The 22,482-nt window shown below is 42.2% G+C and overlaps 1 protein-coding gene across 5 annotated transcripts in view; it reads right to left on the reverse strand.

The window, feature by feature from the left end:
- Positions 1-663: 663 nt before the first annotated feature.
- KIRREL3 (kirre like nephrin family adhesion molecule 3) overlaps positions 664-22,482 on the reverse strand; it is a 1,384,273-nt gene continuing 1,362,454 nt past the window's right edge. For all 5 annotated transcript variants that reach the window (XM_068240337.1, XM_068240336.1, XM_068240335.1 and 2 more), the window contains one exon: positions 664-2,084. In XM_068240337.1, the coding sequence (XP_068096438.1) occupies positions 1,641-2,084 (444 nt within the window). In that variant the 3' untranslated portion in view covers positions 664-1,640. The remainder of the gene's footprint in view (positions 2,085-22,482) is intronic.

Genomic DNA, 22,482 nt, shown 5'->3' on the forward strand with positions numbered 1-22,482 from the left:
AGATATTGCAATCCAAATAGTGTTTCTGGTAACAAAGCATAGAACTTTATTCCAGGTGACTAGATGCAAAGAACTCTAATGAAAACAAAAATATAGTAATGCCTGGGACTACAGTATATTGTGAAGCTAGAAGTCAACTCCTCTTACCTTGTTTTTGGCCTCATTTTCAGAGAAAACAGCTTACATATGAATTTACAAATTCACTCCTACAAACTAATTGAACTGAAACATTTTTTTAATTGCTGTTCTTTAATAATAACTGTAACAAAAATAAGTCATTTCCCAAACCTACCAATAGACTCCATTTTCCCTATAGGTAAGTGGTGGGTGTAATCAATCACGCTTTCTTCCTTCTTGTTTCATTTTTTGTTTAAATGGCACTCCATGTAAATTACAGACACTTTCTGTGAAGTTTCTGTGACCTTTCTGATCTTAACATGGAATTATCAGAAGAAATATACAAAAAAAAAAAAAAGATTCAACAACCATGGGTGATTCATCAATGACACAGCCTGCCTATTTTATTTAATTGACTCAAAACAAATAAAAGACAACCCCCCCCCCCCCCCCCAAAAAAAAAGTATGAATCCACCAATTGGCAGCCGCCACCTCAGGTTTAGAATTGTAGACTGCGCTCATGTTTACATATGACAAACTGACCACTTAACAGTTGAATCATTTTATCAGAGCAATCTATATTTTTCTTTAATGTACAATGACCATGAATAGGTAGAAACCATGGTAAATTATGACTAGTATAAAATAAAAGTACATAAATAGGTTTGTTGATGTACTGAAATGTGCTCAGAGATGGATGTTTGTTGCATGGTCCTGGAATGTTGTGGCTCAGCAATCATTTTCAGTTGGACCAATAAGAGATACAGTAGTAATCATTTAACCCTAGTCTTCGTAGTCCCTGAAACTAGAGATTTCTTGCACGATGTCTTCAAATTATAACATGGCAACAAATACAGAATCAACCACTTTTTCTAGAGGCAGGAAGTGGTCTGAACAATCCCCTGTGACACAGGTTTACACCCTTCTGCATGGTTACAGGAGATAAGCATTTCCTGCCTTTATGAGAACAATTTGAACGCCTACTAAATATCTGTTATCTGCTTACAGTAGATACACTGGGGCTTAAAGTACATAGAGGCCTCCTTGAATGTTAGCTAAGTAAGTTTCGCCAATTTGGGAGTGACTGTATGTGTAGTTTTTAGTTGCTACCCTGCCAGTGACTCCGCCAGGCTGTGAGGTTTCTTCACAGCATTGTGCTTACTAATGGCTAGACTCCTGGTCGTTATAACTGGTACCTTGTGGCCACGGCTCTGGTCAGAGTTGGGAGCTTGGTTTTGTTATTGTTACATATAAGGGGATTGTTTATAAAATGTTAAATTCCCACCCACCTAAATAAGAGAACCATGGCTTGTTGTACTCCAGTGTTCAAAGTGCTTTGTACAATTGTGAGATCCTCTCCGTTTTTTCTTATAAATATAAAACTAAATAAATATCTCAGCGAGAGAGGTTCACTCCCTTATTCCAGGCTTCAAGAAGTCCTCACCACACGACAGAACCAAATACCAACAAATTGTTGTTCCTCTTTCCCCTTCCCCGTTATATTTAATATAAGGCCCCTGGTGTCACACATGTGTCTGCATCCTCCTCTGAAGCGGCCTGCTGGGATCAGAGTTTTGAGAGGATGATTGAGAATAGTGAGAAGAGGATGCTGAGGCTTTGCTGGATTTGTCAAACTGGACATAGCCATCTTGTTTCCCACTGCTGCTGACGCTGCTGTCACATTGCGTGTCCAAGAAGGAACTGCTGTCGCTCATTGAACCTCTCTGGAACTCCCGTTCACACAGCTCAATGGAGCTGCTGCCCATTCCAAGGACAAAACGCTGGCTGTAGTCATACAAGCGGTTCTGCCCACTCAACGTGCTGTAGATGTTGGTGAACGACATACCCGTAGGGACCCGTTGCTTGTTAGCTGGCCGGACATCAGGCTGACAATTAGATAAAGAGATGGTGGGTGTTGAGTGGTGATCTTTAAAGGTGTTCACACTGTAGTAGCCATTTGTTGGGTCCTGAAACACAAACACAATTAGTAAGTAAATACCAGAAACAGTAAAATAGAAGTTGATGGCCTAACTTAAAGGGAATCTGACTGCAGATAATGAAGTAACACTCCTCTTTTGTTCACTAAAACACAAGTACCACTAGGTATGGCAAAGGTTTTGGCTAACTTTGTCATGAATGATTTAAGCTACAGCAGTTGGTTCCTGGATCCCTGATGGTGTTCTTTTTCAATAACCTGTACAAAAGAAAGCTCCACATTACAAAACCTAGTACGGTGCCCTTTATATGCTTAAATATCTTCATCCTCTGTGAAACTTTTACACACATAGGGACATATACAAACACAGGGACATAATTATGTGAAGTCCTATGCATACACAAACTATAGTGCTTTGATGATTTCAAGAAAGTAAAAGGTCTATCTTAGCAGATATATATGTATATATATATAATGTGTGTGTATGCATGTGTGTGTATATATATATACACACACACACACACACACACACACACACACACACACACGCACGCACGCACGCACGCACGCACGCACGCACGCACACACACACACACACACATACACACACACACATATATAGCTTGGTTGTAAAAAGAAAAAAATGCAACAATAACCTTCAGCCACACAAAAACAAAACAGAAAAGAAAGGCATCATCCTGAACCCATACATATCCCAGTTGATCCAGGGGAAGGCGAAGAACCTTACAAGGTCTGGGACAAATAGCCTTAAATTTAAGGGAAAATTCCTTCCTGACTCCAGTTGGCAGTCAGATAAATTCCTGGATTAAATCTCCCAGGCAGTCCTAGTAATTATAATTGTGGATGCCCCTCAATGCAAGGAAAGCATTCAATCCCTCTTTAAATAAAGACATAGAGTTTGCCATAACTACTTCCTGAGGTAAGATATTCCTGATTTTAACTAGTGTCACTGTGAAGGACCCCTTTATAAAAAGATGGCAAAAATCTTTTTTTTCCTCCATACACAGATCATGTCCTTTTGTCCGTCGTACAACCCTAGGGACAAAAAAGCTCATCTGCCAAGCTTTTCTATTGCCCTCTGATGTATTTATACATGTTCATTACGTCACCTCTCATCCGCCTTTTTTCCAAGCTAAAAAAGCCCAGTTTGTCCAACCTTTCTTGCTAAGTGAGATCTTCCATCCCTCTGATTAATTTGGTTGCCCGTCTTTGTAACCATTCTAGAAGGTCAAAGTCTTTTCTATAGTGTGGTGCCCACAACTGTATCCTATTCTCCAGATGTGGTCTCACAAGTGATTTATACAAAGGGAGTAGTATACTAGCATCTCAATATTTTATTTCCCATTTTATACATCTTAGAATGTTATTTGCTTTAGCTACTGCTGCTTGACATTGTACACGATTGCCGTACTTAACTTGTTATCAACCAGTATTCCCAATTCCTTTTTCAAGTCTGATGTTCCCAGCTGTATGCCATTTATTTTATATGTTGTTCTTCCATTGATATGTCCAAGGAGCATGACTTTACTTTTATCAGCATTACATTTAATCTGCCATGTGTCTGCCCATATAGCCATGTTGTCCTGTTGATACTGTTGCAATATGTCACTATCCCTCTTATTGTTGATAATTCTGCATAATTTTGTATCGTCTGCAAAGATGGTTACATTATTCTGTATACCATCTACTAAATCAGTAATAAATACATTGAAAGGAATTAGACCGAGTACAGACCCCGGCGGTACCCGACTGCTAACAGATTCCCATTATGAGTATGTTACATTTACCACCACTCTTTGGGCTTAATTTATCAAGCTGCACTGCTAAAGCAGCGCAGTTTGATGAGAGGAGCGCAAGCTCAGTGCACGCTATGCTGTGGTAGTGCAGTGTAGCGTGCTCCTTGTAACTAACAGCGGCTCCACTCGTCGCGCCCTGAGCCCCAGCGGGTCCAATGTCTTTAATGGATGTGATTCACTTGACAGGCAGCCGATTGGGCTAATCAACGTGCGGGGATCACTACCTAGAAAGCCACTGGACCTGCTGGGGCTCAGGTAGATTGGCCGTTAGTTACAATGAGCATGTGTAAGTTACCAGCGCACGCTACACTGCACTACTGCTGCATAGCGTGCGCTGAGCTTGCGCTCCTCTCATTAAGCTGTGCTGCTTTAGTGCCCATTGCCTTTTATCTCTTAACCAGTACTCTATCCACAAACAAACATTTTCTCCTAGCCCCTATATCCTCAGCTTCTCACCAGGCCAGGCCCGGATTTGCATCACAGGAGCCTATAGGCACAGAAGTTGTAGCACCATAGACTCTGCTCACAAATCCTAATGGCAATGCCCACAAATGTGACCGCACTGCAAGTCTGGCACCTCTCTCATGCGTCCATTAACCGATAAACTGTGCATCTAAACTCGCAATATCATGGATGTTAAACATGTTAAAAATAGTTGCAGACTTTTAAGTCTGAGCTCCAGAAATGCAGGCACACAACTCAACTATGTACTTTGTATGGTGACACAAAGCATGTCAGTATTATATCAGAATCAATCGTGTCATAGACCCGGCAGATCAGACAAATTGTGGCAGAATTGCTGTACATAAAACAGGAGAAATGCAATTGAATTTCAGTACCATTTCTCCTTCTCATTTCTTTGTGGAAAACAGCCACAAGTCAAGTCACACCAATGAAATTTGGGTGCAAAGAGCCAAGAAGAAATAGTGCTAAGTACAGTAGGAGTACATGGTATAAATACATACAGTATATATGTATGTATGTATATATATATATATATATATATATATATATATATATATAATTACAGAGGGGCTGCAGCACACAACAGGAAAACAGTGACAGGGGCTCTTGGTTACGCTTTAACGCGCTTAAAGTGAACCTCCAGACTAAAAATCGACTCAGCAGCACTGAAAAGGCCTGGTGTTTCTTTAACAGTTTCACAGCATCAGAACTTTGTTTCTCTTATACAAGTCTCATTTTTAGCTGCACAGAAGAAAACTACCCGGGCAGTTTTCCCCTTATGCTGTGCAAAGCATGATGGGATTTCTGATGTTGTTGTTCTCGTTCTGCTGTTTTGGTGCAAAAACACCAATTCGACATTTGAAGCCTAGCGCGTGCAGCTGGGAGGGGTTATCAGGACACAGGACAGTTGGAACTGTGTCTCATGCTCCCTGTCACCTCTTTTCAACCAAAAAGATGGCTGCCCCCATGACAAAGATGGCAGCCCCCATGAATCACAAACATTTGCCTGTTCTTTTAAAACAGGGTGGGTAAGAGATTATGGGCCATATGCAATTCTCTTTTTCACCTGAGTTTTCACCTAGGAGATAATTTTTCATCTTTGATTTTAAATAACTTTCCAGTACTTTTCAACTAAAAAAGTACCAAAAAGTTGGTGAAAAAGTGCTATCAAAATTATTTTAATCATTTTCTTGCCTTCTGGGGGCTTAAAAGGCATTTTATTGACAAGTTTAAAAATATCACTTAGGAGAAAACACAGGTGAAAAAGTGAATTGCATATGGCCCAATATTACCTATCTATTCTAATGAACATAACTAATGTAACTTAATGACAGTATGTTTGTTTAGGCTGAAGTTCCTCTTTAAGCTCACCAACTGTGCCAAAGTGTCCTACTCTACCATGCAAAATGCCAGTTTTTATAAGCAGTCTAGTGGGAAAACCAAAAACCCAAGAGTCAACTAAATGGGAAAAAGGGAAATTAAAAACACCTTACCTTTCACTAGCTACCAAATGAACTCTCTGAACATGTGCAATGCACTTATTTATATGCTTAACTGTGCTAGAGGTGGGCGTGGTTATGCAGGCTCACAGGGGAAAATTATAAATAAATACCAAGGGGTAAGCAGCACAAACCAAATTTTATGCAATTCTATGCAAAGCATGCACGCAGCACTGGAGGTCCCCAAACTCCATAAGAAATATATAATTACAGAGGGGCTGCAGCACACAACAGGAAAACAGTGACAGGGGCTCTTGGTTACGCTTTAACGCGCTTAAGCTCACCAACTGCGCCAAAGTGTCCCCAATCTGGTGCACTTTGGCTAGTTAGACGAATAATTATTAACGGCGCATCGGAAGAGGACGGTACGGGACATTCCGGCTGCAGGGGACCGATAGAAGCCCCAGGTAAGTGGCATTTTTTGTTTTTAAAAAGGTAAACAGAACCCGTTTAAGGCTCAAAGTGGCAGACCAAAAAAAATCTCAGATAGACAGAAGCGACGAATGGTGAGAACAGTCAGTCAACCCACAGACCAGCACTTAAGACCTACAACATCATCTTGCTGCAGATGGAGTCACTGTGCATCATTCAACCATTCAGTGCACTTTGCACAAGGAGATCCTGTATGCAGAGGAAGACTTTTCTCCCCCCACAGCACAAACAGAGCCGCTTGAGGTATGCTAAAGCACATTTGGACAATCCAGCTTCATTTTGGAATAAGGTGCTGTGGACTGATGAAACTAAAATTGAGTTATTTGGGCATAACAAGGGGTGTTATGCATGGAGGAAAAAGAACACAGCATTCCAAGAAAAACACCTGCTACCTACAGTAAAATATGGTGGTGGTTCCATTATGCTTTGGGGCCGTGTGGCCAGTGCAGGGACTGGGAATCTTGTCAGTTGAGTGACGCATGGATTCCACTCAGTATCAGCAGATTCTGGAGACCAATGTCCAGGAATCAGTGACAAAGCTGAAGCTGTGCCAGGGTTGGATCTTTCAACAAGACAATGACCCTAAACACTGCTCAAAATACACTAAGGCATTCATGCACACTGCAGAGGAACAAGTACAACGTTCTGGAATGGCCATCTCAGGCCCCAGATCTGAATATAATTGAAAATCTGTGGTGTGAGTTGATCTATTTAACTGATATTTTTTATTGTAACAACCAACGATTTATACAGGAAAATCATGACAATTAACAAGGTTGGCCAAAAATTTTGCATGCCACTGTGTGTGTGTATACCGTACATATAATATGTATATGTATGTACATATATATATATATATATATATATATATATATATATATATATATATACAGTGTGTATATGTATGTGTGTGTATGATATACAGTGTGTATATGTATGTGTGTGTATGTATGTATATATATATATATATATATATATATATATATATATATGTATATATATATATATAGCAACAGAGGGCATACAAATTGGTTAAGTGTACAATAACATAGAAAAGTGCTAATAAACAAACTGTAATCCAACACAAAGGAACAGACAGGACTAGCTACACGCGGTCACCACACGTTAAGCGCAATAGCGACAAAGCGCATGCAAGACACGGTCGCCGCACGTTAAGCGCAACAACGACAAAGCGTACCAACCCTGACTAACAAATGAAACACAGAAAATGACGACAGACAAATAACGCAAACGCTTGCTAATTGGTTGCCGACAAGACAGACAGAAGGAGTAACCAGTAACAACCGCTGCTCTGGCTACCCTCCAAGACAGAATACAGAAAGATCCACCGCCTCTACCGCTAGGGCGAATGCGATCCAAACAGACAGAGCGATTCACTGTCAGCTGCCGTTGGAGAAAGTGCAATCGCAACAGATAAGACAGAACTAGGCAATACAGATAATAAACAACCTGAATGCGCTAAAAGGAATGCTAGTGCACACCAAGGGATAACTACTCTAAGACATTATTTAGCAAACAATTAGGAGAGGGGCTGAAACTCAAGGTAAGTCCAGCAGAACCAAACTTTTATGACCAGCAGGGCATTCTGGGAGGAAATGGCATTTATACTGCAAGCCTTCAAAAGAGGAAGAGCTATTAATAATGAGTGGATGCAAATCCCTCACCAGAACAGCAAATTTGAAACTTGCAGAGTGAAAACAGGTCTCCTTTTCAGGGACCTGCAGCATGCAGACCTGAAAAATGGTCAAAAAGCTGCGTGCCTGTGCAGACAGCAGAGCAGATCATTACAGCTTACAGGGCTGTGATTTCCTGGGTCAGATTTTTTTCCTTCTTGAATAAGGGGAAAACATCAGCAGTACACCAGTCATAAGGAGCTGACCCACTTGAAAGAGAATCACAGAAAATAAGATAAAGTTGCTTGTCAATAACTGAACCCAACTCCTTTACTACCCGAGGGCAGATGCCATCTGGGCAAGTTGCTTTGTCTATCTATCAAGTCATGCTAAATGAGGTAGGGTGGAAACAACCCAGGGTCATATTATGAGCTAAAGGCATCACCTAATGATAGAAGCAAAGCAAGCTTTTAAAATGTTTACTTTAGCTCGGTCCTCCACAATCAAGTTTCCCGCATACTCTTGTAAAATTAATATATTATATTCTCTACCTTCTTCCTTTTTGAGTTTATATATCTGTAAAACTTTTTGGGGATTTGACTTTGTATCACTAGCCCACTTTTTGGTTATGGGGATAAAAAGTATCTTACATGTTATTCCAGGTAATGTACTATGTGTGTGCCAAATTTCATTAAAATCCGTTCAGCAATTGTTGCATGATTGAGTAACAAACAAACATCCCAACTTTTACATTTATAATATTAGCAAGATATATATATATAGTGCAAATCGGGTACTATGACCACACACACACACACACACACACACATACATATATATATATATATATATATATATATATATATACAGGAACTTCTCAAAAAATGTGCATACTGTAGAATTCATGGTTCCATCTATCACAGCAAGCCTTCCAGGTCCTGAAGCAGCAAAGCAACCTCCGACCATCACACTACCACCACCATATTTTACTGTTGGTATGATGTTCTTTTGCTGAAGTGCTGTGTTACTTCTACGCCAGATGTAACGGTACACGCAACTTCCAAAAAGTTCAACTTTTGCCTTGTCGGTCCACAAGGTATTTTCCCAAAAGTCTTGGCAATCATTGAGATGTTTTTTAGCAAAATTGAGACAAGCCTTAATGTTCTTTTTGCTTAAAAGTGGTTTGCGCCTTGGATATCTGCCATGCAGGCCGTTTTTGCCCAGTCTCTTTCTCATGGTGGAGTAGTGAACACTGACCTTAATTGAGGCAAGTGAGGCCTGCAGTTCTTTAGATGTTGTGCTGGGGTCTTTTGTGGCCTCTCGGATGAGTTTTCTCTGCGCTCTTGGGGTAATTTTGGTCGACCGGCCACTCCTGGGAAGGTTCATCACTGTTTCATGTTTTTGCCATTTGTGGATAATGGCTCTCACTGTGGTTCGCTGGAGTCCCAAAGCTTTAGAAATGGCTTTATAACCTTTACCAGACTGATAGATCTCAATTACAGTAGTTTTGTTCTCATTTGTTCCTGAATGTCTTTGGATCTTGGCATGATGTCTAGCTTTTGAGGTGCTTTTGGTCTACTTCTCTGTGTCAGATAGCTCCTATTTAAGTGATTTCTTGATTTAAACAGGTGTGGCAGTAATCAGGCCTGGGGGTGACTACAGAAATTGAACTCAGGTGTGATAAACCACAGTTAAGTTAATTTTTAACAAGGGGGGCAATCACTTTTTCACACAGGGCCATGTAGATTTGTTTTTTTTTCTCACTAAATAATAAAAACCATCATTTAAAACTGCATTTTGTGTTCAATTATGTTGTCTTTGACTAATAGTTAATGGTTTTTGATGAGCAGAAACATTTAAGTGTGACAAACATGCAAAAGAATAATAAATCAGGAAGGGGGCAAATAGTTTTTCACACCACTGTATATATATATATATATATATATATATATATATATATATATATATATATATATATATATATATATATATATATATATATATATATATATGAAGTTGTATTTTTATGGACTATGCAGATTAGTCATTTTAATTAATGAGGGCTTATGCTCATTTCTATCTTTCTCTGTGTGCCCTGCACTTTCTGCTTCTCCACCCCTAGCTCAGCATTAAAGAAAACCTGTATTGCAAAAAGTTCCCCTGGGAGGTACTCACCTCAGTAGGGGGAAGCCTCTGGACCCTATTGAGGATTCCCCCGTCTTCCTGTGTCCCACGGCGGTCTCACTGCAGCCCCCGGAACGCACCAGCGACAAATCTGACAGCCTGTGCAATATTTACCTTTTCGGGCTCCAGCGGGGGCGCTGTTGCGGCTCTTCTGACGGAGATAGGCGAAAATAGCTGATCTCCGTCGGGTCCGCTCTATTGCGCAGGGGCAGGAGACTTGCGCCTGCGCAGTAGAGCAGCCCGACGGAGATCGGCTATTTCCGCCTGTCTCAGTGGGAAGATCGGATACTACGCCTGCGCTGGAGCCAAGAGGTAAATATTTACATCGCCACCGCTCTGGGATGATTTTCTCCACCTCCGTGGGACCGAGGAGGATGGGAGAAGCCTCAATAGGATCCGGAGGCTTCCCCCACCCGAGGTGAGTACCCCCCAGGGGAGTTTTTTTCATTATAGATTTGTAAGAGATCGCGGAAAAGCCGACGCATGTACTGGCAGCAAGGCGGCTGTTTCCGCGTCCAACGCGGCGGTTTGCGCGCTGCAGTGTGCGTCTGGTGTGGCTGGGTCTGTTAGTTCACACAGAATGATGGAGAGCTAGCCAGCGTGCCAGAAGTCAGGACCTTTATGCCAACAGGAGATGTATCAGCTGATCAGGACGATCAGCTGATCCCTGCTGGATTCCTGATTGGCTGAGTGGCTCGGGCGGGGCGGCAGAGTCCTGCAACTATATATACAGCTTGCTGGCCAGTTGCTGGTTGTCTGCCGTTGCGATCACTACGTGGAAGCACTCAGACCTTAGTCAGATCCGACAGTGTGTTTGAACCAGGAGGACCTGGGAATTCACACTGAGCCAGATTACTACTGTATTATTATTGTGTTATACTTCAGACTAGTTCCAGGGTGTAGAGACCACGGACCTCACACCCAAGACTAGGGAACTTGTGTTATCATTCTGTTATACTTCAGACTAGTTCCAGGGTGTAGAGACCACGGACCTCACACCCAAGACTAGGGAACTTGTGTTATCATTCTGTTATACTTCAGACTAGTTCCAGGGTGTAGAGACCACGGACCTCACACCCAAGACTAGGGAACTTGTGTTATCATTCTGTTATACTTCAGACTAGTTCCAGGGTGTAGAGACCACGGACCTCACACCCAAGACTAGGAATTGTTTGATATCTGTTATGACCTATTGCTTTCCTGACTATCCCTCCGCTCGCTGATTCGGTACCACGCATATCTGATTTCCTGTTACCAACCCTGCCTGTCTTGGATACTGAACCAGCCTTCTGTCTTTGTACTTTATTTGTCCGTGTGTTGCCGACCTGGCTTGCCTGACCTCGAGAGCTATCTCTCTCCTTTAAGAGATAGTCTCCGGACCTGCTAGTGACATCCACCTTCAGGTGTCACTCACTCACAGGTCTCTTCTACCCTCAGCCTGGGACTCCACCCCTTTGGAGGTCTCAGGCTGCTGGAAGGCTCTTGTACTTCTCAGAAGGCAGTATCGCTCATACTGCCAAAAAAACCACCTGCTCCTCGGGTGGTTATACTCAGTCATTACTGTTGCACCAAACACTCACACTATCTAGGTGTCCAGAGGTTAGTACTATATCTGTATTATTGGTGATTCCGCAGATCATCCATAATCGTGTATAGATCTGTATTCTTGGTGATACTGCAGATCACCAATAATCAGATTCTCCGGCACAGTTCTGAACCAACAGACCCAGATTAGCCAGTTATTTGGGGCTATTCAGGAACTTCAATCAGCTATAAACTAAGTGCGATCTCCTCTAGTCATGGATATTCGTATGTCCGTACCTGAAAAGTTTTCTGGCCATAGATCTGACTTTCGAAATTTCAGAAATCGGGTACTGTCTTATTTTGAGTTGAGGCCTACCTTGTCCGGAACTGAAGCCCAAAGGGTAACATTTATAAAGACCCTGCTGTCAGGTGATTCTCAAACGTGGGCATATAGCCTACATGCTGAGCATGAGGCATTGTCCAAGAATTTTTTAAGGCCATGGCCATTATATACGATCACCCGGATATTTCCTCTACTGCTGAGAGGAAGCTCAAGATGCTCAGACAGGGTCGTAAATCGGTTGAGGTTTACGCCGCTGAGTTTAGGAAGTGGGCTGTCTCGGCTAGATGGGGAACATATGCTCTATTAGACTTTTTTTTGGCAGGATTGTCAGATGCAATCCATGACGTAATGATAGGACATCCTGAGCCCAAATCTGTAGATGAGGCAATTTCTTTGGCCGTGCAGATAGATCGCCGTTTGCGCTACCAGAAACAGATTTGTGGTAGGAATGCCATAAGGTCTCTCTCAGTAGACTCTTCTCGATCTTCGTCACCCTCTGTCGAGCCGATGCAAATCGGATATGCCGGGCTGAGTCAGGTGAAGAAGAGTCACAAAAAGCCAAGAAAACGCAATCTATTTGGTGCTAAGGGGCCAGGAGAATGCTGCCATCTGGGGTTGGTCAACACCATAGGCGAGCAGTCTTTACCTCTAAACAATGATCGTCTGCTCCTAGTTCTGCAGAAGCCGTTGTGGACTCCGGTTCTGCAGCAAACCTCATTGATTACAATTTTGTTAAAAGATTGGGGATACCTTTGTCTCCACCTGACCAGCAGATTCTGGTCACTGCAGTGGATGATTCTTCGTTGCAGAGTGGTCAATCTCTTTCCCAAACCCCCTGGTTGTCATGTTGTTTAGGGGTGTTACACGAAGAGAGATTACAGTTCCTGGTGATGCCCATGGCAACCTCCACCATTGTTCTTGGTATGCCCTGGTTGCAACTCCATTCCCCACAGATTGACTGGGCTTCAGGACAGTTACTGAAATGGTCAGCCCATTGTCATCGGCATTGTTTGGGGAGAGTTGGGGTTGGTGCTACCGAGATACAGGTCGGAGAAGTGGCAGTGCAGGTCAAAGCAGAAGCTTTAGTTAAAAGTTCAGAGCCTGAGACCGGCCTACCTCGAAAGGTGGTCAGGGCACCTGCGGAGACGGTGGAGGACTGTATGCCTAATCTAGGTCCTTGCCAGCGAGACATTCTAGAGGGTTAAAAATCTCGTCGGACCTCACCGGGTATATTGCAACATTTACCAGTGTCAAGGAAACCCCGGACTCAGAAAAATCAGTCTAGTAAGAGGAAGTCTGTAGAATAGGAGTTTTCCCCTGGGGACATGGTGTACGTATCCTCTCGGCTTGGGGCCCTGAAGCGACTATCACCCAAACTGGCTCCTACATTCATAGGACCATTCCCAGGGACCAGTAAAGTTAATTTTGTCACCTATGCTGTCGATCTCCCAGCCAGTATGAGAGGGGTAAGATCAGTCCATGTGTATCTATTGAAGCCAGCAGTACACGTGGATTCCCCTCCCTTCCTCCCTGTGATGGTAAAAAACCAATCGGAATGTGATACCGAAAAGGCCCACATTCTGGGAACCCGGGTGGGAAGTGTTCGGAGTCCACTCCTCCAGGGGGGGGGGGGGGGGGAGGGGTACTGTAAGAGATCGCGGAAAAGCCGCCGCATGCACTGGCAGCAAGGCGGCTGTTTCTACGTCCAACGCGGCGGTTTGTGCGCTGCAGCATGCGTCTGGTGTGGCTGGGTCTGTTAGTTCACACAGAATGATGGAGAGCTACGCGCGCTCGCGCCAGAAGTCAGGACCTTTATGCCAACAGGAGATGTACCAGCTGATCAGGACGATCAGCTGATCCCTGCTGGATTCCTGATTGGCTGAGTGGCTCGGGCGGGGTGGCAGAGTCCTGCAACTATATATACAGCTTGCTGGCCAGTTGCTGGTTGTCTGCCGTTGCGATCACTACGTGGAAGCACTCAGACCTTAGTCAGATCCGACAGTGTGTTTGAACCAGGAGGACCTGGGAATTCACACTGAGCCAGATTACTACTGTATTATTATTGTGTTATACTTCAGACTAGTTCCAGGGTGTAGAGACCATGGACCTCACACCCAAGACTAGGGAACTTGTGTTATCATTCTGTTATACTTCAGACTAGTTCCAGGGTGTAGAGACCACGGACCTCATACCCAAGACTAGGGAACTTGTGTTATCATTCTGTTATACTTCAGACTAGTTCCAGGGTGTAGAGACCACGGACCTCACACCCAAGACTAGGAATTGTTTGATATCTGTTATGACCTATTGCTTTCCTGACTATCTCTCCGCTCGCTGATTCGGTACCACGCATATCTGATTTCCTGTTGCTAACCCTGTCTGTCTTGGATACCGAACCAGCCTTCTGTCTTTGTACTTTATTTGTCCGTGTGTTGCCGACCTGGCTTGCCTGACCTCGAGAGCTATCTCTCTCCTTTAAGAGATAGTCTCCAGACCTGCTAGTGACATCCACCTTCAGGTGTCACTCACTCACAGGTCTCTCCTACCCTCAGCCTGGGACTCCACCCCTTTGGAGGTCTCAGGCTGCTGGAAGGCTCTTGTACTTCTCAGAAGGCAGTATCGCTCATACTGCTAAAAAACCACCTGCTCCTCGGGTGGCTATACTCAAAGTCATTACTGTTGCACCAAACACTCACACTATCTAGGTGTCCAGAGGTTAGTACTATATCTGTATTATTAGTGATTCTGCAGATCATCCATAATTGGGTATAGATCTGTATTCTTGGGGATACTGCAGATCACCAATAATCAGATTCTCTCTGTGTGCTGACACCGATCGTTACAAGATTTTCTTTAAGTCTGTTTACCAGTTTTGATATTTTTCTGTGTCATATTTTAGGTACTGTAAAAATACAGCTGGGTGGAGTTTTCTATGCCTCCCACTTGCAGTTGAGCCAACCAAAAGAGCCATATAACTAATCAGATCCTAGCATTGCTTTCATTATTACAAGTAATAAATAAAATGATTAAAGAGAATGTAAATAAAGACTCTGACATTCAGTGCTCTATGGCTTTTGATTATTTTATGTTAAAAACTAACAGTTAAGATCTGATTATTTCAGCTGAGCTAACACATGCTATCCTTTGCCTTAAGTTTTAGAGAAGGGACAATGTATTCAATAAAAATTATTGCAAAGCTTGTACAAACTAAGAGATCATAGCTAGCAACATTTTAATAGCATTGTATTGATCTGTTTAAAAAAGGTTCTCAGGTCTTCACATCACGTCTTTTAAACTGCTAAAATTAAATGCCTTAAACTCACAGGCAATTGGAAAGTATTTTAATTCGCTGGCTTGTTGTACACTAGAAAACACTCAAGATGGCTCTACTTGTTACCTGCGATTTAGAGAACATTAAAAAGTTATCACACTGAAGCTGGGTGCAGCTGTTGACGTTAGATATTTACCATCCCCAGGGGCAAACCCAGGGGAAAGGGGAGGGGGGAGGGATTTCTGAAGGTCTGTTTTGGCAAGCCACACACTACTGTGTGGTGTTTGTATTAGGCATCGCAAGGGGGTTCTTAGTCTTAGGCAACACCAGGGGAAATCGGTTAGGTTGGGTCGCAATAGGGAAGCAGAAAAAAAAGGGAGCCGGCAGCTAGTGGACAAAAAGGGCGCCGCCATTCACTCCCATAATAAATATCATTTAATGGGCGCCGAACAGGGAAAAAAAGGCGCCGGAGATTATTAACGTTTTATAACTGCTCCTGGAGATTATTAACGTTTTATAACTGCGCCCGTGACAAATCACGTTTACAACAAATATATTAAACATATCTATCGTATGTAACGAAAACGTTATTTAAAATTTTATGACTTGCTGTTTGTAAAACATCATTATTCACATAATAAAGCAATCAGATCTATCGTATGTAACTAAATCGTTCTTTAAAATGTTATGACTTACTGTTTGTAAAACATTATTATCCACACAATAAAGCGATCACTAAGGGGGGGGGGGTCTTAGGGTTAGGCACCACCAGAGGGGACTAATGGTTAGGCACCACAAGGGGTCTTAGGGTTAAGTACCACCAGGGGGAGTCTTAGGGTTAGGCACCACCAGGAGGAGTCTTAGGGTTAGGCACCACCAGTGGGGTGGTTAGGGTTAGGCACCACCAGGGAAGTTTTGGGTTAGGCACCACAAGCGGATATTTAGGGTTAGGCATCGCCAGGGGGATTAGGGTTAGGCACCACAAGGGTGGTTAGGGTTAGGCACCACCAGGGGGGTGGTTAGGGTTAGGCACCACCAGGGGAGTCTAGGGTTTAGGGATAGGTACAGGGAGGGTTCTGTGTGAGAGTAGGGTTAGGTTTAGTTGTAGTAAAATGTTAGTAATATTTACTACAGTTATTTTTCATTGTTATAAACAATATTTTCAGATTTTATTACAAGAAGAAACGATAAATGAAGGTTATACACAATATTATACAATTATATTTATTATACATATATTATCGTTTTTTAACAAACGTTATTATAAGTTTCACTTTCAAAATAGGTGAGATTATCGATTTTCCAATTTGTGAACTCATACACATTATTTAATGCTTTTTAATTTCTAAAACATTATTGTAAACGAAATACAACACATTATTTTTTTATAAACGTTATTGCCTCTTATCGTTTACACCCCACGCCGTTTTTTCCCGACGCCCTTTTTGCATGTAGGCATAGTAACATATCAATAATCTTTACTGATATTTTACTATCTAAATTAATTAATAGAATATTGGTAATATTACAAATATTCTACTTGCAGCTTGTGCCCTTTTCACCCTGTGGCCTTTTAAAATATATGCATAGTATGGTTGGGCAGCGGGTTACCAAAGATGAGGCTCTCTGTCTTGTTGTGATTCTGATAATCCCTGACCAGCAGATGGTGTTGGGGTGTAATTTCAATATACTGGCCATAATATTGGTGAACACTTGATCTTGGTATACATCTTTGCTAGCAAAATCATAAAAAGCTGCATGCGGCTAGTGGACTAATTGGGCGCCACCATAGACACCAATACAAAATATTGGTAATTGGGCGCCGGAGTGGAAATTTGGGCGGCCGGTATAGCCAAATGCCAATATTTTGCAGCGCCCCCGATTTTTCATTTTCCTTTAAATTTTCCTTTTCCTTTGCCGTGGCTGGGATCACATCACACCGTGGCTGTGGGTGGGGGTCTTCGCCGATAGGCAGGTAGTGTGTGTGTGTGTTTGGGGGGGGGGGGGAAGCTGTTAGATTTAGGTATTAGGGAGATAGTGTGTGTGTGTGTGTGTGCGTGTGTGTGTGTGTGTGTGTGTGCGTGCATGTGCGGGGGGGGGGGGGGGAGGTGTAGGCATTGGCAGGTAGTGTGTGCAGGGGGTTAGTTTTAGGCATTAGGCAGACAGAATGTGCAGGGGGGGTAGGTTAAGGCTTCGGGTGGGAGGGTTCTATGTGACAATATGGTTAGGTTTGACCATAGTAAAATATCAGTTTTTAATTTTGATATTTTACACTTATATAGTAAAATATAGGTATTAAAGAGAACCAGAGACGAAGCACCCTCATGTATTTTATTACATTTATCAGTGGGAACATGACAGTAAACACCTATCATGCTTTTAGTTTTATTCTTCTCAGTCTAATCTATCTGTTATCAACTGTGATAAGAATCCACCGACTGATTCAGTTTAGGTTTGACCTGGAATCATTATAGCTGAGTCACTCTTCTGTGGAGTCTTTTCAAGCCCAAGCCTGCCCCCTCCTGGCTCAGATTTCCTACTCAGAGCTGTTGACATGGGAGGTTATGCTGCTGCCGAGAAAGAAGCTCTGAAACAGACAAGTGTATCTGTGTGCACTGTGCAGCCAGTCATTATCTACTGTATGCAGTTTCATTTCTATGAGAGACACTTCCTACAGGCAGCTGCACAGCATACCAGAATAATAAAGTTGAAAGCAGACAGATGAAAGGCTGCAGCAGCCCTGCTTTTCTATAGTCTCATAGAGGCTAGACAGTACATCCAGAACAGCTTATAACCTGGAAGCAGAAGGGATATGAGGCCATATTGGATATTTCCTGGAGCAATAATGGATAAAAAACACTCAAAAAGGCACACCAGAGTGGCGAAATTATCAGGTAGAGCATTTATTCTTTACAAGCTATCAACTGATATGTTTATTTTGTATGAATCGTTCATCTCTGGTTCCCTTTAAATACTAATTTTTCACTATCAGCATTACTGGGTGCCCAAATTTCCAGGCACCTTTGTTTAACGTACTTTGCTCGATTAATTTGAGGCTATTTATGAATTACTGGCTGGTTGTATTCTTATTAGCCTCAACTAGGAGATTATTAATCTAGGAAGTGCCTGACTAGCGATACTTGTTCTTGTTGGTTAGAATAACCTCCTTGGCAGTTATCCCCGCAGCGGGTATTTTAACTCACCTCTCCCGGCATCCAGACGCCAGCAGCCATTCTTCTTCCTGTCCTCTGTGGCTCTGGATGCCTCTGGGGAGACCGCCGTCTGTCGTCATGAGGACAGTCTGCAATCTCACTATAGGAGTACAGAGCCACCCAGAGGACGGAGGGAGAACTGCAGTGCTGGATCCCAGGAGGTGACTGCTGGAGGCACTCTAGCAGCATGAATTTTCCCATTTTAGGGTCATGCTAAACAATTGCATTGCTTTAAAGGTGGCCACACACCATACAATTTTTTAAATATCTGTTCAATTTAAGAATTGCAATCAATTTTTTTGACTGATTGTAACAATTTAAAAATATGACCAATGTACCACACACCTATGTTCAATTTTTTCCTCAATTATGATCAAAATGATTGGAAACTCAGAGAAAATTGCTAGGGTGTGTATATTAATAAATTAACAATCCAACACACACCATACAATCTTTAGTAGAAATTGAAGAGAAATATCTGGCATTCCGGATCGATTTAAATCGAAAAAAACGGGAATTCCGATCGGATTTTTCAGTCGAATGAAAAAAAAAGCTTTCAATTTTTTCGAGAGATACGATCGTTTTTATCGAATTACTGTAAAATCGGATCATTTTATTGTATGGTGTGTGGCCACCTTTAGACTCTAAAATCTGGAAAGAATCATACAGCCAGGGGGGCTAAAGAACTGTGGAGTATTGAGCAGAGTCTAGTGATTCATTGTAAGTTTTTGCACTGGATGACTAGGTAAGGTACCTAATGAGAAAGCTAGCATGCTTGAATTTACAGCCTTTAGTTAACAGAGTTTGCAGAGTATGTACTGTAGGTCTTTATTTACTCAACACAAGAGTTAAAAGAGCACAAACTTCCACATAGGAAAACCATTATATCAAAGGCTGAGAACAGGAAGTGAGACAGCTAGGACAGAGCTATAGAAACCTGTGCCACTGTTAAAGGAATTGAGAATAAAGTCAAGCTAAAGTGAAACTATAGTCACAATATTCCCTATGCTCCAAAAGTTTAGCCACACCATTAGAACTTTTAAGGGCACACAACTATTTGATGAAAATGTTGGTGAAATGATTCACAGACTTTGTTTCAGTTTCCTCATGAGCTTATCATATACATTGCCAGTAGATTTAAGCCCCATACACACACTCAACAGCGGTCTTTTATGCTGGGATTACACGATACGTTTTTTTTTAAGAATCGTTCCCGATAGATGCCTTCGACTATAAAATTACGACATGTCTGATGTTCTGCTCGATTCGTTTCTGCTCGATTTCTTATAGAAGTCAATGGAAAAAAGTTAAGAAAAAACGAGTGGAAGATAAGAGAATCGAGCAGAAAATTGAATGGCTAATAGATTGCGCGCCGAATCGAACACAAAAAACGTATCGTGTAATCCCAGCATTAGGCTCTCACAACTTTTCTTGTGAAACACCTAAAAAAATGTCTTGCTATTGTACAAGCAGATGATAAGACTGATAAGACATCAATTCAACATTTGAACAATAGCAAGAGATTTTTTTAGGTGTTTCACAAGAAAAGTTGTGAGAGCCTTAAGGCCCGTACACACGCTAGATAGGCTGGAACGATGGGTCCGTCAGACCCTCCCGCTGGGCGGGCGTTCCAGCGACAGTTGAGCGTGTGTACAGTCTGTCAGGCAGACTGATAAGGCTGTTTCTGAACGATCCGCCCGGTGGATCATTCAGAAACAGGCTTATCAGTCTGCCTGACAGACTGTACACACGCTGTACTGTCGCTGGAACGCCCGCCCAGCGGGAGGGTCTGACGGACCCGTCATTCCAGCCTATCTAGCGTGTGTACGGGCCTTAAAGCGGACCCAAACCAAACATTTTTTTAATTCAAAATATTTAGTTACACCACTCTGACACATACAATGATAAATAAACACTCCTTCAAACCTATGATAATTTCAGTGCATGCTTTTCACCCTTCTCTTTTCATAGCTAGGATTATACTGGGGGCAGCCATTAGCAATTCCTGCATTGCCAGACACCATCTACTCCACCAGTTTTCTGGAAAAATTCCGGCAATTTGAAAGGAAGGGAGGGGTTTCTCCAATAAATGTAAAATATTTTATATTTGTCATTATGCAGCTGAAAAAAGGCTGCTATTTATTATTATAATTTAGAAAATAGATTTTATTTCTGAAATCTTGTATTTTTAATTTGGGTCCACTTTAAGACCGCTGTTGAGTGTGTGTATATGGGGCTTTACAGATTGTTCTGTGATCACTGTAGTTGATAAGCAAACACAGCACAGAAGTTTTTCTTTGCAGGTTTCGGGGTAAGCAGAAGAGCATTTACTTCACTAAAAACCCTTTAATGTAAACTTGATAATATAAATCATCCATGAAATGTCATCTCCCACCACTACTGTAATCTGAGGTGGGGGACTTGCAATTTTCAAACACATTTACATTACTTTGGGACAAAAGCCAGTTGGATTACTGTATGAACAGTTAAGAGTAGGAACATTTTTTTTTATTGAATCGTATGCCCGACTGTGTTTCTGCTTCAGCTTGGATCAAAGGTTGCATGTGGTGGATAAATGTTTGTTGAACAGCCAGAGTGCAAATGTGGACATTTTGGGGGCACTGGGGCAATAGTATAACGAATGCCGAAACTAATATTATTACAGTTAACACACCTGTTATCAGAACATAATTTTACTATTTAATGTACCGTAACACCAATCAGGGCACATTTGATTGATTCTTGGGAAAATATTTATAAATGAGAGATTGACAGAACAAGAGATATAGTATACTGTAGGTCAACCGTACACGTCATTTTTTTTTAGAACCAAGAAAAACAAAATTATCTCACTGCATTTATATTGCCTGATCTAAGTAGTCTACAAATTTTTTTAGTGTGATGATTTGAAGGCTAAGGGCCCTTTTCCACCAGCGCGTTTGCCCTGGCTGAATCGCAAAAACGCAAACCGCTAGCGATTTTACAATCGCTATGGTTTGCTTTTTAACATAGGAATCGCGGTAGGTCATTTCCACTACCGCGATTCATTTTTGCCGCGATTTGCCGCGATTTTGCTATGCAGTGCATAGCATAGCAAAATCGCGGCCGCGAACTTCGGGGAATCGCCGGTAATTGCGATTCAGCAATCGCTAGCATTCAGCGTGAACGCTAGCGATTGCTAGTGGAAAAGGGCCCTAAGCGTCCATCGTGTGCTTAGTGATCAGACAGAGTTGAGGCATCCAGAATGAAATGAAAAATGCAGACAGACACAATAGACTGCAGACGCAGATGTAGGCACAGTCCCGAGAGAAATAGTCTGCGCTGGTTGCTATGGAAACCTCTTTGATTAAATATGACACCAGATCATTTTTTGGAGGAGTAGAGATTAATTATCCTTTAAACACATTCCTTCATCTGCATGTAAATAATTCTGACTTAAAAGGCTAATAACTGATTGAAATTGTTTCCATGAGAGGAATGAGGTGGGGGAGGCTACAGTATATTGTAAGTCATTGTTCTTATTATATCAAGTGAGAATGGAGATTTTTTTTATTCTGCTTTTGAGAAAGAATGAGGTAAAAGTCAGGCGATCTGATCTGTTTACTTTTTCCTGACCTGTCTGATCAGAAAAAAACTCACGCCCATGTTTGCTGTAGTAATTCAAATCAGGAATAGAAAGGAGTTTTAGGGCCCGTCTCCACTATAGGGTTGCGGAATCGGCAAGAAATCACTGCGGACGAAATCGCATGCGGGTGCAATGTTGCATGCGGTTTTCCCGCGTTTTCGCATGCAATTTCGCATAGGGTAGTAGGTATGCGATTTTAACAATGTCACTGCCTGTGTAAATTAACATTACTTCCTATGCAAAATCGCGGGAAAAAACGCATGCCAAAACCGCGTGCGATTTCCCTAATAAATACATTGTATGCGATTTGCATAGCGGTGTGCGGGGAGCGAATTCTGACGGCCCGTGCAGATTTTCCCCGCACACAAAAACGCTACTCACAACGCACAAGTGGAAACAGGCCCATCCACTTGTATTAGCTGT

This window comes from Hyperolius riggenbachi, chromosome 6 (genome assembly GCF_040937935.1).
Source record: "Hyperolius riggenbachi isolate aHypRig1 chromosome 6, aHypRig1.pri, whole genome shotgun sequence".
NCBI classification, from domain to species: Eukaryota; Metazoa; Chordata; class Amphibia; order Anura; family Hyperoliidae; genus Hyperolius; species Hyperolius riggenbachi.